Source organism: Heloderma suspectum, chromosome 2 (genome assembly GCF_057233095.1).
Source record: "Heloderma suspectum isolate Gila_16-S chromosome 2, 16-S_ref, whole genome shotgun sequence".
Taxonomy (NCBI): domain Eukaryota; kingdom Metazoa; phylum Chordata; class Lepidosauria; order Squamata; family Helodermatidae; genus Heloderma; species Heloderma suspectum.
This window is the reverse complement of record NC_139459.1, coordinates 340,736,245-340,750,898: the sequence shown is the minus strand read 5'-3', so window position 1 is coordinate 340,750,898 and position 14,654 is coordinate 340,736,245. Positions and strand designations below refer to the sequence as shown.

General features: G+C 48.6%; 1 protein-coding gene across 2 annotated transcripts; it reads left to right on the top strand.

Annotated features, from left to right (window-relative positions):
• The first annotated feature begins 206 nt into the window (after window positions 1-206).
• On the top strand, window positions 207-13,071 carry LOC146355203 (E3 ubiquitin-protein ligase TRIM15-like). 2 transcript variants are annotated; one of them, XM_084830301.1, is made up of 7 exons: window positions 207-1,272; window positions 4,485-4,580; window positions 5,514-5,744; window positions 7,615-7,637; window positions 8,658-8,773; window positions 9,759-9,815; window positions 11,608-13,071. In XM_084830301.1, the coding sequence occupies exons 1-7, from the start codon at window positions 286-288 to the stop codon at window positions 12,186-12,188; spliced, it is 2,091 nt and encodes a 696-aa protein (XP_084686427.1). In that variant the 5' UTR covers window positions 207-285; the 3' UTR covers window positions 12,189-13,071. The 2 variants fall into 2 exon arrangements, with proteins under 2 accessions (XP_084686427.1, XP_084686426.1); XM_084830300.1 differs by having other exon boundaries at window positions 11,605-13,071.
• Window positions 13,072-14,654: the final 1,583 nt, after the last annotated feature.

Below are 14,654 nucleotides of genomic sequence, written 5' to 3'. Positions count from 1 at the left end.
TAACACTGGATACTATCACAACACATCTGCAGGGCGAATGGGAACGGGGCTGATCTGCTGCTGTGACGTTTTCTCTACGGCGTCGTCGGCTCCCCCCTCCCCTCCCTTCCACCCAGCATGCAAAGGGTTAACGGCGCAACGTTTCCCGTCTTCCCCTCGCTTCCGCTTTGGCGCCTCCTTCCTGGCCACGCCCCTTCCGCAGAGCCGCTCGTCCAATCGGGGCGCTCGCAGGAAGGGCATCGTGCCGTCCTCGCGGGCAGACGCGCGAGTGCTCGGCCGACCGGCATGATGAGCAGCGGTCTCGGGGGCATGACGGCGGAGCAGCTGCTGCAGCAGCGGCTCCTCCGCAGCCGCCTGCGGGTCTCGCAGCAGCAGCAGCTGCCGGCGCCGCTCCCGCACCCCCACCAGCCGCACCCCCACGGCCTCGCGGGCCTGGCCGTGGGCGGCCCGCTGCCGCCGCCGCTGCTGCTGCCGCCGCCCTGCCCGCTCTCCCCTCCGTCGCCGCCGGACTCGCCGCCGCCCGGCACGACGCCCGCCGAGATCCCCGCGGGCCCGCGCTGCCCGAGCGAGACCTGGTGCTCGCTGTGCCGCGTCTACTGCCCGGACCCGGTGTGCCTGCCCTGCGGCCACAACTTCTGCACGGCCTGCATCGGGCAGCGCCTGGGCGAGCCCAAGCTCAACATCTCCTGCCTGGAATGCGGCGCCACCGCCCGCAAGAGGAACCTCCGGCCCATCAAGCCGCCGCCGCTGCTGGCCAACCTGGTGATGGACAGGCCCAAGCGGCAGAGGCTGGACTCCACGCCCGCGGGCGGCGGCGCGGCGGCGGCCCCAGCCCCGGCGCCCCCGCCGGCACTGGCGCCCCCGCCGGCACTGGCGCCCCCGCCGGCACTGGCGCCCCCGCCGGCGGCAGCAGCAGTAGTATCGGCCCCTCCGCCACCGGTAGCAGCCGCGCCGGCGGCAGCGCCGCCGCCGCCTCCCCCGCCGCTGCTGTCCCTGACGCCCGCGCCGCCCGCGCCTCCGTCGCCAGCAGCAACAGCGTCACCAGCCCCCCCTGCGGCGGCAGTAGCGGTAACAGCAGCCCCGAAAAGGGCGCCGGTCGCAACAGGAGGAGCGGGGGACGGGAGCGGAGAGCGGCTGTGCGAGGTACACCAGGATGTGCTCCAGTTCTTCTGCGAGGAGGACCAGACCCCGATCTGCGCCCACTGCGATCGATCCCAGGAGCACCGCGCTCACACCATCTTCCACGTAGCGAGGGCAGCCCGAGACTACAGGGTAAGGAGGAGCAAATGGATCAGCCCTCTAAAAACGGCACCCACGCACAAATATCCCCTTTGGGGCCACCCCCTTCATTCCCCCTTTATCCTTGAATATCAGAGCTCACATGTAAAATGAGGGAGTAAGAGAATAGTGCCCATTGTATTTCTGGGTGTGTTGATCGCTCTTTTAAACTCTTGTTTTTAATCATGGTGGCTGTTTTTAAAGTCCAATCTGCAGCATTTGCATTGAGCATTAATATGAGAGACCAAGTGGAAGAGTAGCTCTTAAATCGATTATACGCTTCGGCAAGTGCAGGATGTGCCAAAAGCGTTTTTGATACCGTGTGTAAAACCACGTGGCTTCCTTGGTTGTGCTTCCTGAAGATAAACTTCAGAAGTGTGAGGCTGTAGCAGCAAGAAGATAAAATACTATGGTATGGTGTCTGTCAAGACTATAAAACCTTTTTCAGTCATATATATCTTCTGCGTAACAAATGTGCAGTTGATTATTTGTTGTGTGGACCCCTGACCCAGCATTATCTGTTTTAGCTTGATGATCAAGTGATGGCTGTCAGTTTCCATGGGGCTTACTTCCATGTAAATATTTTTAGGATTAGGATTGCAGTCTACATTTAAGTACAATTCCTGGATTGCTTTTCAAATGTTAAGGTGCAGGTTTACATTTGTATGTCCAAAATTAGCCTTTTTACCTTCTTATACAAAGGCTCACAGATGAATATTTAGTAATATAGGCAGTATTCTAGAGCTGCCATGCATCTGATGAGAGACCATCTGGAATTCAGTGAGCAGTAAAACAGTTCACTGCTGTAGGGTTGGAGGGTAACTCAGCTTACAACTGACATTAAAGTACTGTTTTGAGAACGTAAGTGCAGGTGTATCCTAAAGACTGTGAGGGGCATCCTACTCCTTGTAAGGTTGACTTCTGGATAAAGAATACTTAAGGACTTGCCTTACAATGGCCACTTCACGTTCCCCACCCACCCAATGGCCCTACAGTGATTTGGGACTTTCTGGTTGCTTTTATGTCGTGGGTAAAAATAATGTTCAGATGCTGCTAGCATTTGGCTTTCATTGGGGTAAGGCTCAAGACAGTCGTGAGTCCCTGTAGCTTTCCCGAGTTGTGGCCACTTTCCAAAAAAAAAAGCTTGACTGTAGGATGGCGAAACAATGGGGAGATGTGTGGAGGGCTTTCCTAGTGGTCAGGATTGTTTCTAGCTTATCTTCAGTAACTTGTATCTATCGAATATCAAACCAACTAGAAAAATTGTGGCTCTTCTGGAGTTAAATTGAGAGCAGGGTTGCAAATAAAGCTGCCTAGAAACCTCAAAGGAAATGTCAAGAAGATGTTAATACATTAACATTAATCGGTAAAGGGTTAGAGACTATTGTAAAAGATCTCTCCAGCCTGTTTTGTATTCATCAAAATATCATGTTACCTACTTCCTTCTGGGTCCAAAGTGGCAACTGCCTATCGACCATGAAGATTTCTGAATATTACTTTCCCCTCACAGTGTAGTGCTCCGTGTATACAGCCCTCAACGCTTGGATATATCACACATGATGAAGTGGTAAAATAAAATCTACAAGAAATAGGCTTCTAACAAAAACCAAACAAACACACATTACCAGGTTGATCTTAAGCACTCTGGCTAGAATGTAAACCTTGTGGACTTTTGCACTTGTTTTGCTGGCTCTTCCGGTGGCCATATTTTCTTCTGTTCTGTTGATCAGATTGGATTCAGAGATGTTCTGGCCACATTTTTAATTTATTCATCTTTGGTTGCTTCACGAAGTTGGTGTGAGTTAATTTCTGAAAACTCCGCTATCAGCTATGTCAGGCTCAAGAAGAACTTTAGCACAAGTCAACAGACGATCTACTTTTTTTGTTTAGACCTATCCCCCAAATGCCTCATTCCGACAAAACATTTGGTGCCGTTTTGTATCCAAAAGGCTGGCCCACCAGCTCTGTGGCCTGTCCAGGCCTTGCTGAAGGAGAGCCTGCCAGCTTTCTTCAGTGATGGCTGGGTTAGTTGAGGACATATTATTTATTTATTTAAAATATATCTAGGCCACCTTTCAGGGCAGGAGCCTTCCCAAGGAAGTTTACCACAATAAAATAGACTGATAACAGTTTTTTTAAAACAACAATCTAAAAAACAACGATAAAAACACACATAATCTGGGGAAGGCCAGAGTAAGCAAGTAGGTTTTCAGAGCTTTCCTAAAAGCCTGCAATGTTGGGGCCTGTTGGGGCCTGATGGGCCCTTATGGGCCCTTGACCGCCACACATTCCAAAGGTGTGAGGCCGCTGCAGAAAAGGCCCTCTCTCGTGTACTTTCCCACCATGTTGCTTGGCTTAAAGAGCTGCGTTTGGTTAGAATGTTGGGCTAGGTCTCAGGAGACCTAGGTTCAAATCCCCATTCACCCGTGTAGGTCACTGGATGACTTGGGGTAGGAGGAAAGTCACTCACCCAGTCTCACCCGGGTCTTTAAGATGAAATGGGGTCGGGGTGCCACGTACACCATGTTGCGCTCCTTTGGGGGAAGTGGGGTATAAGCAAAATCGTACAGGTCAATATGCCAATCTTGAAACCATCAGTTCTCTAGAACAAGAGGCTTCTCTACTTCTAACACCAGTAAGCTGAGAACTGCGGCTGCATGGAACATGCACAGCTCTGGCATATTCAGCTCTGTATGCATTTCTTTCATCAGTTTTCTTCCAGCGTGCTGATGTGGGGTTTGATACCTGCAGAATCAACATCTTGGGTTATTTTTAAGAAGCAAGCATTTAGCTTTATGGTTGAGGAGATAAGTATGACCATATGTGGCCAGTTATGAAGCCTTGGGAGCCAAGGAAGAGGTCAGGCGGGACGCCCAGTTGTGAGGCAAGGGAGTAGAGCTTTAATATTCTGCATTGCAGAAGCAAATATATACATGTGGCATATGGAATTTGATTTTTCTTTCCCTTTTTGGCTGCAGAGTACACACTATCTTACAAAACTGTTAAAGAAATCAGACCTCTTGCTCCCCAGATTGGGATGAGGTTTTGGGGTACATGTTGTCTTTTATTTGTAGTGACACTTTCAGCTAAGTTGGGGCAAAAATCTTGCCTGTCTCAGCTATATTTACACATCTGTGCTAAGACTCCCAAGCTCTTACTGCCTCTAATTCCCTCCCTCCCATCTCAAGCCATTTTTATTTGCTCAGGAACGGGTTCAGGCACAACTAGAGATTCTGAAGCAAGAGAAGAACACACTGTGGAGTCAGAAGCTGACTGGAGAGATGAAAATCCACGAATATACGGTAGGTGGCATTAGCTGTCATGAACAGAAGCACAGGTTTTTGGCCAGTATTAGTCCACTTCTCCTCAAACATTCCCATTCATTTTTACCTAAAGGCTGTAAGCATTCCCATCTCATCTTGCAGTGTGATAAGACTACATTGAGTGATTAAAAAAAACTATGAACTATGACAGGCTGTGGAGCCCTAACTGTTGATATGGCCAAGCTCAACCATAATATAGTAATCTGCTACCTATGTATAATTAACAGTAGAGAAATGATTCCTATTTTTGGGAACTGGGAACTCACATTCTACCATAAAACAATACTATTTCTATTTAGCTGTTTGCATAAAAGGACAACCATATTTTTTTTCTGACTCTTAGTGGCCGGCTGTGTGACAACTACTTGACAGTCTAAACAAATATTCTGATTTTATCCTGCAGCATGCTCTATCCATGATTGGGTGCCATACATTGGACAAGTGGGATGTTTGTCCCCGATAACAGCCCTCAAGGGTGCGCTGAGCAGTTCCCTGTTTCTGCTGCCACCCGCTGTTGGCTATTTTGCCAGGTCCAGGGATTGAAGTAGCTGGGTTGCAGATGCTAGACAACAGCAGAACTTGCTTCTCAGTGCCTCCAGGTCCACCTGGAGGAGGAAGGAGACAGTGCCAGGGGATGATGGGGTAGTGGTAGGGAGAAGGGGAGGGAGGTGATGCAGACTCCTGTTGGGTTTAGAGAACGTCCCCCACCCTTGGTCATTTAATTTCTGCCCTCCTTGTCCAACTCTACTCCATTTTCTTATCTCCTGTGTCTGCACTGTCACTTGTGCAGTTTCTTAATACAAACAGCCGGTTTGGGTTACTGTTCTTAGAGCTGAAATGATATTTCTGTCTTGTGCACCCATGAAAGGACTCCCTGACTCTCCTTTCTCATCTTGTCTGCGGTCATTACAGGAGAAAGTCCAAGCTGAGAGACAGGAGATTGTGTCTGAATTTGAGCGCCTGCACCAGTTTCTGAAAGATCAGGAGCAGCGCCTGCTAACCCAGCTAGAAGAACTCGATAAAGAGATAGAGAAGCGGAAAGATGAAATGGTCACCCAAATCTCAGAAGAGCTTTCCCGTCTTGGTAGCGTGATTGCTGAGATGGAGGTGAAATGTAGGCAGCCAGCAAGTGAATTTTTACAGGTGAGACTTTGCTGTCAACAGAGATGTGTCTGTCTCTCTCTCCTTTTCTCTTTGTCCTGGAGTGGAGCCTGGCAATGGGCTAGGGGCTCCTGGCATATGGGGGCTGCTACTTCTTGGCCACCAACATGATTGGACAAAGCTGAGCTTTTCCCTGCTGCAACTGGCAAAGGGATCTTTTTGTGTGTGTACAGGATTCTGGTGGAGCGTGACCATCTGGGGGGCAGTGGGACATGAGCTGTAGATTGGCATCAGGGCTGCGTTCCTGCGTTGGACCCCCATCAGCTGTCCAGTGTGCCCAGGTGCTGACCCTGGTCCCTCCAGGTGGTGTGGCTGTTTGTTAGGGACCAGAGCCAGTCCAGTGGAGGGGGCGGAGATCCATTGTTCAGAGTATTCCCCGCCCTTATGGAATGCTGTCAAAGTGATGCTCCACAAGAAGTCGTCGGGGACCTCTTTAGCTCAGCTTGTCCTCTTGTGGCCAGCACTCGGCCTTTTGCAAGGGATAGTCGGAACTCTGTCGCTCCTCCCATTGTGGAATGCTATGACACCATAGCGCTCTGCTGTTGGCAGATGTACTTCCAGGTCCTTCAGCCTGACCTGAAGGCTGTTGAGAAGCTGGCCTGGATGACCCCATTCCTTCAGGTTCATGTCGGGACACCTCGGGTATGGCTGCCATGCCGACCTCTAGTACGTACAGACATGTTAATATGGGTTCTCTCTTTAAGGGTGTTTGGGGTGCTGCTGTGGTTATGGGACTGGATTAGAGGCCCGCTCTTAAACGTTCAGCCTTTGGAATAAAGCTGATGAGTGCATGCTGTAGAAGGTGTGTGGGGGGGGATAACATGTGTCTGTAGTGAGGAAGTGGGATTTTTTTTTGGAGGCAAACAAATGGAGTTGTGGTGGGGGGGCCCTGCAAAAAAGCCTGCATTTTCTGGGATCTCCTCAGGGTCTTCCTGTGGTCCACTCCGTGGTGAACATCATTTGTAGCTATTCCAAGGATGGGAGGCTGGTTTGTTTTTTAAAATCGAGCAGCACCTCCTGCGCACTTGATCTCTCGGCACAGAATCTTTTTTTTAATTATTTTGCAACCAGCTCTCTGATCACAAGCAACAAGGACAAGATTTTTAGGTAACCTGTGACGTGCAGAGAGTCTCTCTGAGGCACTACGGGTGATGGTGAAGAGACGCAGAGATCCTGGGATGGGGAATTGTGGGGGGGGCCCCCCTGGAGGGGGTTCCCTCCTTCTGGGCCTGGGCTCTTGGGAGCCAGGGCTCATGGTTGCCTCTCTTGGGCTGATGTCAGGTGTGCTCCCCCCTCGGCAGTGGAGCAGTGTGCCCGCCGGACAGTGCGCTTTAGAGGTCCCGCGGGCGGCACGGCCGAGGGAAGGAGCTGATGGGTCCAGGCAAGACACAGCTGGTGGGCAGGCCCTGGAGGGGGCGAAAAGCCAGCCTGCTCACCGGCAGCAAGGGTGGGAGGCCAGTTCGGGGAGGAGAAGGCTGCTAAAAACACTAGGGCAGCCCTTCTCCTCAGAGAAACAGTTGCAGCACCAGGGAGAGCAACGTGGCCCGAAGGCTCCCGTGTGTAACCGGAGCATCCCCCACCTCTTGTCTTGGAGCAAACACCAGATGTTCCTCCTCTAGGATCACAGGTAAGAGCCTCCGGGTGACTGGGGGGGCAGGCTACTTTACCCCTGCCTGGTAAGCACCAGAGGCGAGAACAAAGCTTCCACCCTCATGCCTTTGATAGCGCTCTTGGAGTCCTCTGCAGCCGGAGCCAGGGGTGCAGAGGCATGCTCCCCTTTAGCCTGTGACACACGCCTGGTGCAAAGCATTGTGGGGCTCATCTCCTTCTTCTTTCTTTTCTCCTTCTCTAGGACATCAAAAAAAACATGAGCAGGTATGTGGCTCTTTCCTCCTCTTTTTCTCTGCTCCCCCCTTCCAGCTACCCTAACTGGTTACCCACTCCTCAGACTGCTGACATCATGAGACCGAGAAAAGTGGCGTCCTTGTTGCTCTTCTCCTCTGCCCAAGTCATTGCAATGGAACGCGTGTCCAAGGCAACCCTGAGTTTCCTCTGCTTCCAGGGACCCCAAAGGCAGCTGATCCCGCTGTGGGAATAGCTGCAAGCCAAAGTGGCGCATGTAGTGGCACAACGACACACGTGGTATACATGCAGGGGCAAAGCTCGTGAGAGCCGCTTCACTCAGTTTCTCACAGAGAGCGGCACCCATGCAGTCAGAACCAGCCCCAAAGCATGTTGGTTCCTGAGCTAGGAAATCCAGAACGGCAGCCTGACTTTCTAATTAACATGGAGCATAATCCACCATGAGTCCTCCATCTCAAAAACACATCGCCGTTCCAGAGGTTGTGTGAGAGAAGGCTGTAGGTGGCTCCTAGTCCTGACGGCCATATGCTACCTCCAGGATCAGAGGCAGTATGCCTATGTACACCAGTTGCTGGGGGACATGGGCGGGAGGGTGCTGTTGCACTCATGTCCAGCTTGTGGGTTTCTTATGGGCAGCTGGTTGGCCACTGTGTGAACAGAATGCTGGACTAGATGGACCCTTGGTTTGGTCCAGCACAGCTCTTCTTAGGTTCCTGATGGATTGTGCCCCATGAGTGAGGTTTGCCTGTGTCCTGCTCTGTTAATGGCAACCAAGTTACACCACCTCAGGCATTTTCTGCACTGTGAATTTCAGCTGGGCTTTAGAATTTCTAGAACATAGAAGACAGTACCTAGAAGAGCTCTCTGAAATTCCAAACCCTCACATGAACAAAGGTGAAGCAATAGGACTTAATACTTTGTCCACTTCATTCCTTGGCAACAGCATAGCAGTATTCCAGGCCAGTAAATTTCATTTTTAAAATAACTAGATTTTTTTTACTAGGTGTGTCATTTTTCTCTCTAAAAATGCAGATGTGCAGCAGGGCAATTTCAGCCGTCTGATGAAGCTTCTTCTAAGCTAGAAGAGAGGCTGGATGACTTCTCTCGGAAAGGGGTAGCTTTGAAAGAAACGCTAAATAGATTCCAAGGTACAGAAAAGGAACAAAGGGAGGCAGGGGAATTGTATATTTGAATTTTTAGGCCCAAATTGGCTGGTGACTGACTAGAAATTTCACACATCTTAACGAATTTGGTCTGCTAATGACTTACTGAGATCTAGTCTTTAAAAGTTTGACCCTATTCACTGAAAGCCAGCTCAGTTAAGAGAAGACCTCTGGAACATATTTGGAACTGAGCTGTGGTGATGCACAAGAGAAAAGGGGGTTTCAGCAGGAACTGGTTAAGGGCTCATGCTTTCACTACAGTGCTGCAGTTTGCACGTAAGAGCAAATTGGTTAATTAAGCTCAGTTGCCATGTATGAACGGGGTGACTGAGCACGCTGCCTCAGTTCTGCTTTTCAGTTCAACAGCCTATGATTGGCTAGGTCATAATTGTTAGTGTGATGTGTGAACCCGGAGCACTGGGTTGTTTGGGGAAAAAACAACCCAGCGTTCATCCAACAACAAACCATGGGTCAACCATGAACTGAGTCAGTGGGTGTGCCATGATGTCATGGCAAATGAGAGCAGTGGGTATTTGCTGCTGGGTTGAGGTCTGTCCTGGCGGATGTGATCTGGGATGGAAGGGGCTGGAGGTATCAAACGATAGCAAAGGACTGGTGAAAAGCAGAAAATGGTTTTGTATGCTGAGTTTAGCAGTACAGAGTGGAGACTATTAGAGGCCGTCCTATGGAAAGCGGTTAGGGGCAGGGGATCATTTTGTCACTAGATTCCATTCCCACTGTTAAAGCAAGTTGCATGAACTCGATTAGCTGCCATCTCTTCTGTGGAACAGAAACAATGTTGTTGTAGTAGTATGTTAAGGTTTCATGTGCAAAACAGGTTGAGATGGTCAGCCACAAAGCTCACTTGGCCTTAAGCAAGTTTTCTCCTGTAAATTTTGGGAGGCTAAATGTCTTTTTTTAAATGGATTTTTAAAAAAAACAAAAACTTGAATTTGCTTCCTTTCTCTAGATAATGTGATATATGCCATAGAGAAAGCAGAGGCTGTGAAAACACTGAATGGTAAAGGTGGGTTTTCATGGTGGCACTTTGTAAGTACCTCTTTGTGCTCTTGGTTAGCTTCCAGTCAGAGCTTCTTCAAGCACCCAAATGTGGCGTCTGTCGCCAGGGATTTGTGAAGGAGGGGGAAGCCTTGAATGTACTAGCGTATAAAGTGATTGCTTACTTTTAACCAGTGCAGACATGATTGGGGCTGCTCCCAGTTGAGACTTTTATTGTGCAGTCACCCTGCCTCACTCAGGAAATCTTACAGGGTGTCCATATATCGCAGTATTTCACTTGTAACCCTCTCATATTTTCCCATCGCTGCTTTGGTCTTTTTCTTACCACAAAAAATCCATTAATGAGGAAAAGATGGAATAGCTGCATGTTGTCTTTTGATTGGCAGCACTAGGAACTTTCTGTCTGGAAGCACCCTGGGCCATAATAATGCAGATTTTTTGCAAATTTTATAAATCCCACACCCGTAGCTCTATTGTGGAATATTTTGGCAGGGGACTATGTATTACTAGGCCTATGAAGGAGGAACAGCGTTAAAGCCATAAATCCAAGGATTAGGAGCAGACATATGCAGGGTATAGAAACCCCTTGCCAAACTATGAAAAGCTCTGCCCAAATTTCCCTTTATTTCTTGATTCTTAGCCAGATAGCACTTGCACTTCCATTTTTTTCTTAAGATTCCATCAGATTGCAGATGTCCAGCATATGCACAGATACATGACTGAGAAATGGGATGCTGTATTGTATGTAATGAGCCATCCCTTGTAGTATGTGGCCTGGCATTTGTGGGTCAGGTAGAGCTATTTGGTCTGCAGTACAGCTGCTTGCGGGACATGGCGGTCTTTGATTGCTTGGCTGGAGTGTAAGATTAGTCCTGCCTTGCAGTAGGGTTTGAGCTTGGTAGTCTTTGTCCCTTTCAGTTCTGAACGTATGAGGTCACCTTATGAAGAGCTGGGCCATTGGTCTAGCTAGTATAGTTTGACTAGCAGTGGCTATCCCAGGGTCTTGGACAGAAGTCTTTCCCAACCCTGCTATCCAGATCTTTTTAACTCAAGGGTAGGCGACGTGTGGCCTTCCACACGTTGTTGGACTGCAACTCCCATCATCCCTCACAACATACGGCGAGCCACAAGTTGCCCACCCCTGTTTTAAACGGAGATACCCAGCACTCACTGGGCTGGTTTGCATGCAGTGCTAAGCCACTGTGGGTTAATTAACCTGCAGGGTTTTGCGCCAGCCATCATTTTGAATATGCAAGGCATGGGTTATTCTAGGGTTATCCAAAGGTTGTTTAACCCTCGCATTACTTATGCTGCCTGGGTTCACACAACATGACAAGCCACGGCATGCCCACGTGGCTTGCAGTTTCAAAATGGCAGCTGGTGCGCACCATGAAGCCCCAAGGGTTAATTAACACATGGTGGCTTAGCATTAAGTGCAAACCAGGTAACTCAGTAGAGGGGTGATTCAAAAACATAGCAAATAAAATTCTGTGGTTCAATATGTCATCATGTAGTCGCCCACTGAGATTCTTAGTGCCCTCAAAAAGTTTTGCTGATACCCTACAGCTGAGATTTCCAGTGGCCTCCGTCAGTGGCAGAGTTGCACCTCTACTTGCTACTCTGCTTGGGGTGTTTGGGAGCTGTTGCCAAAAACATAGTGATCTGCAACAGATGTAGCAAAACAGATGTGTGAAGCAAGGGAAAGAGGACAGCTACAGCGGGGAATGAAGCTGTTGCATTGCGGTGTATGGAAATTGCCCATCTCTCTCCCTCTAAAGTTGCTTCTCTTCTTGCAGCAGATGCGGCTCTCAATCCAGATGTACCAATTGCTCTTCTATCACTGGACCAAAGAAACATGGGATGTGATGAGCCTCGGCACAGGCTGCCTGCCTTGCAATATATTCCTGACGTGCCCAAAAGATTGGATTCTAGGGCTTTGGTTCTGGGCTGCGATGGGTTTACCTCTGGGAGATACTTCTGGGAGTTGGAAGTGGGTGACGGGGAGTTCTGGGCAGTGGGGGTGACCCGAGATCCTTCGAAGAAGAAGGGGATGATGGACTTCAGCCCGGAGGAGGGGATCTGGGCTGTGGGTCTGTGGAACGGCCAGCATTGGGCTCTCACTTCCCCTGTGACTGCTCTGTCCCTGAGCCAGCACCCAAGAAGGATCCGAGTGTCCCTGGACTATGTCGGGGAGTGTGTGACCTTTACCGATGCAGACACAGATGGCCCCATCTTCACGTTCCCACCAGCCTCTTTCAATGGGGCACGTTCCCAACCGCTTCTGTGGGTGGTAGGGTTCCCAGCTCAGACTGTGTTTCTGAGACGCATGGGGGTAAAATATCCAACTGGGGTCCATGAAATGGACATCTTGAGTCCATGATTTTAGCTTCTTTCTGTGGGCCCAGTGAAAGAAACGATAGATCTCAAACCCACTGAAGTGGAGCAGAGAGTTGAGCTATCTGGAAGCAAGAAATTGGAAAGTTTGGGTTTTTTGTTTTTTTTTTTAAAAAAGCCTCTCACTCATCTATTGGAGAATATGAGGAGGAGGCAGAACTGCTCTCCTTTGCACCAAGGCCTTACGATGTTGCCCTAGGGTATAGCGCAAGAACTGGGAAGAGTAGATTATATAGGCCTTGAGAAATAGCATCACTGTTAGGACATCCTTCTTTATATAAGAGATTGTCATGACCCCTTTCTAGTAGTAGGCTCAAACTTGTTGAATTTGGAAAAACCTTTAGCTATTAAAATTTTACCTGCATTTTCAATCAGTTCACATTTAACTTTCTATGATTTCATTTTAATTTTAAATTTTTTTTTACAACTGCATGCATTTTAGCATTAATACCTAGCAGCTTTTGTTCCATGGGAAGGAATGGCTCCAAATTTACACTTCATGACGAAAGGTATTTTGAATACTATAACTTAGCCTGTGGGCATCCCTAGCACAGAGGGATTATCTTGAATTGAGCATCCCCAGATCTTATGGATATGGATCTGCAAATAGCTTTTCATCTTTCTCCTAGGCTGGCTTATTTGGAAGCTTAATTTCACTCTTCCATGTCTAAGTTTGTTCTGGAGATGAAATGGACAAATCTGTGCCATAATAAACTGGGTGTTCTGATTTTTCCTAAAGGTGAAATATACATAGTGTTGAAAGCTTGTCTCAGGAACCCTAGGGTGATAGTTGAGATGGCTTCATAATGTAAAAAACAACAACTCAAAAAGTGTGTAATGTTTTCTTCAATACATTTTACTGTCTGCTTTTGGAGTGTCTTGCCTTTTCTTAATGGGTGCCTTCCCTTTGCAACTGTGCATGTTTTTAGAGTGACTGGGAGCCAGTGTTCAAAGAGTGCCATACCATTTTTGTATGATTTACAGAAAAATAAGTCCTGTTTTATTGAAGTTACCTTTCTAGTAACAGGAAAATGTGTGGTAAAATGGTCAAAAATGTGTATATGTGATGAAAACTAGTGAGCTGGTCGTTTTCATTGTATAAAGCGGGATCAGTTTGAGAGTTCGTAGGCAGGAAATGGATATTACAGGAGTCCCACCCTTTCCCCAGTTGAGGACACATTGCTAATTCACTTCAGCAATTCATATTCCACCCTTCCTATTAGTTTCTCAAGAACCAAAAGAGTGGAGGAGGAAGGCAAATTTTGGATTGAAACACTTTCCAGTTTGGTGCAGTTGCTGTGCTTTTGCAGGGAGGGGAATCCGCTCCCCAACTGTTGTAGTGTTGGTCAGGGAACAGACCTCTCCCACCACTCAGGGCATACTGCTTACCTTGCTTTGGCAATCCTTAAAACAGCCTTGCCCAGTGTGGTGCCTTCTAGCTGTGCTGGACTACAACAGTGTGGGATAATGGTTAGAGTGTCGGACTGGGCGATAATTTGGGAGATCTGGGTTCTAGTCTCCACTTGGCCATGAAACTCACTGGGTGACGTTGGGCCAGTCACTGACTCTCAGCCTAACCTACTTCACAGGGTTGTTATGAGGATAAAATGGAGAGGAGGAGGATCATATAAGGCGCCTTGGGTTTCTTGCAAAAGGAAAAATGCTGGGATATAAATAAAATAATAGAAACACCAGTCATCCAAAGTCAGCACATGCTGGCTAAGGATGATGGGAGTTTAGTCTAACATGTCTGGAGGGCACTAGGTTAGGGAAGGCTCCCTTAAAACATTTTCCCTGCCAGTCTCCAAAGCACTAGAAAACTGTTGGGAGAGGATGGATTAGGTCCTTGAATGGCAACTCCCACAGGCAACTGGTTGGCCACTGTGTGAACAGAATGCTGGATGAGATTGACCGTTGGTCTAATCCAGCATGGCGCGCTCTATGTTCTAACTCCAACTGCCTGTTTGTGCCTGCTGTCATGGACTTGCTCATTTGAAGGGGTTATACGGGGTCTTGTGAGTTCTGACTAAAAATGTCCTCTAGGATTTCTCACAGTCTGCTGCTACTAGGCACCTGCATGCCTTTCTTCGAAGGAGAGATTGCGTTTGGGAAGAGTTCTTAAATATTGATTATGAAGAGGGAGAAGTGAAAGTTATTGCGAGACCCTGATCTTTGCTTTCCTAGTTGTCCCTTGTGAATAAGGAGGGAAGCCTACCCTTTGGGTTTCACTCAAATACAGCAGTGTGCTGGTCTGAAAAGCTCAAATGTATGAGGAAGCCTGTATAATTGCACACACATAGAATAGAAAAGGGACTCTGAAAAGGGCCACCGCCTCCCCCCAGACCAGCCCCAGACCGCTACAAAATGCTCCGGTGGCCAAATCTACCTTGTCTTCAAGCTGAAGTTGGCTGTTGTAATGGTTTCTTGCTGAAAAGTGGCAAATCAGACATGT